Source organism: Ailuropoda melanoleuca, chromosome 3, assembly GCF_002007445.2.
Source record: "Ailuropoda melanoleuca isolate Jingjing chromosome 3, ASM200744v2, whole genome shotgun sequence".
In the NCBI taxonomy this organism is placed as follows: domain Eukaryota; kingdom Metazoa; phylum Chordata; class Mammalia; order Carnivora; family Ursidae; genus Ailuropoda; species Ailuropoda melanoleuca.
This window is the reverse complement of record NC_048220.1, coordinates 147,210,729-147,211,703: the sequence shown is the minus strand read 5'-3', so window position 1 is coordinate 147,211,703 and position 975 is coordinate 147,210,729. Positions and strand designations below refer to the sequence as shown.

The 975-nt window shown below is 69.7% G+C and overlaps 1 protein-coding gene across 3 annotated transcripts in view; it reads left to right on the top strand.

Annotated features, from left to right (window-relative positions):
• The first annotated feature begins 620 nt into the window (after positions 1-620).
• The window catches only part of CEP72 (centrosomal protein 72), a 29,371-nt gene continuing 29,016 nt past the window's right edge, over positions 621-975 (top strand). For all 3 annotated transcript variants that reach the window (XM_034657112.1, XM_034657113.1, XM_002926636.4), the window contains exon 1: positions 621-770. In XM_034657112.1, the coding sequence (XP_034513003.1) occupies positions 674-770 (97 nt within the window). In that variant the 5' untranslated portion in view covers positions 621-673. The remainder of the gene's footprint in view (positions 771-975) is intronic.

The window sequence follows — 975 nt, the reverse complement described above, 5'->3', positions numbered from 1 at the left end:
TGCCTCCAACCCCCTGTGTATGCCTCCTGTCCCTACGCAACCCTCCATACTTGCTTCCCCGAAACCCCCATACCCCCTGCGTCTACACCTATGCTACCACCCAACAGGGTGTTTGCCAACAGGCTGGTCACATCTGGGCTGAGGGGTAGCAGGGGTGTCCCCAGACACCAGGAGATGGGGGAGGCAGGGGGTGACCCCACGGTTCTGGCCGGTTGGGGCACATTTGGACCTGGAACGGGGTCTTTCCTGAACCCTGCAGATCTCAAGTGCTCCTCACAATAAAGGTTCTAGAAGGACGGACACTCCACGAACCTCTCGGTCAGCGGACGAGGCACAAGCTCGGACCCCAGACGTCACTGCCCACCTCCAAGTGACCCCACGTGCGGGGTACCCGGGTGGGGCAGGGACCCCATGGGCTGGCGGGCTTTGCCTGGGAAGGCGCCCGCCCACTGAGGGCAGGGGACCGCTCTAGCCAGGCAAGTCAGCGCGGAGGCAGGAGCCGGCTTCGACTCGCCCCGCCCACCGGCCCGGGGCCCGCCCACCGCCCCGGGCCACCGCCCACCGCCCACCGGTCAGGGCTCCGCCCACCGGTCAGGGCCCCGCCCACCTACCTCCGGGCCCGCCCCTCGCTGCTTATGCCGCGGCCCCACTGCGCAGGCGCAGGCTCAGGTGCATGTCGTTTGAAAGTATGGCGCCTGCGGGCCCCCGGCTGGTGCTGTGTGAGGAGAAGATCCGGGAGAAGAGCGGCCTGGCGCCTCACCACGATCTGGGTGCGCGGCAATGGCGGTGGGGCGGCTGAGGGTGCGAGCTTCCCGTCGCGACGTCCGCAAACCGGGTCGGGCCAGAGGCGCGCCACCCTGACCGCGCTCTTCCCGAACCGTCGAAGGCGGGGTGGGGAGAAAGGAGGCGGGGCGCCGGGGGCCCGAGTGGGGCGGGGGGCGGGAAGGCCGGGGCCCAAGTGTTGGGGGTCGCGGG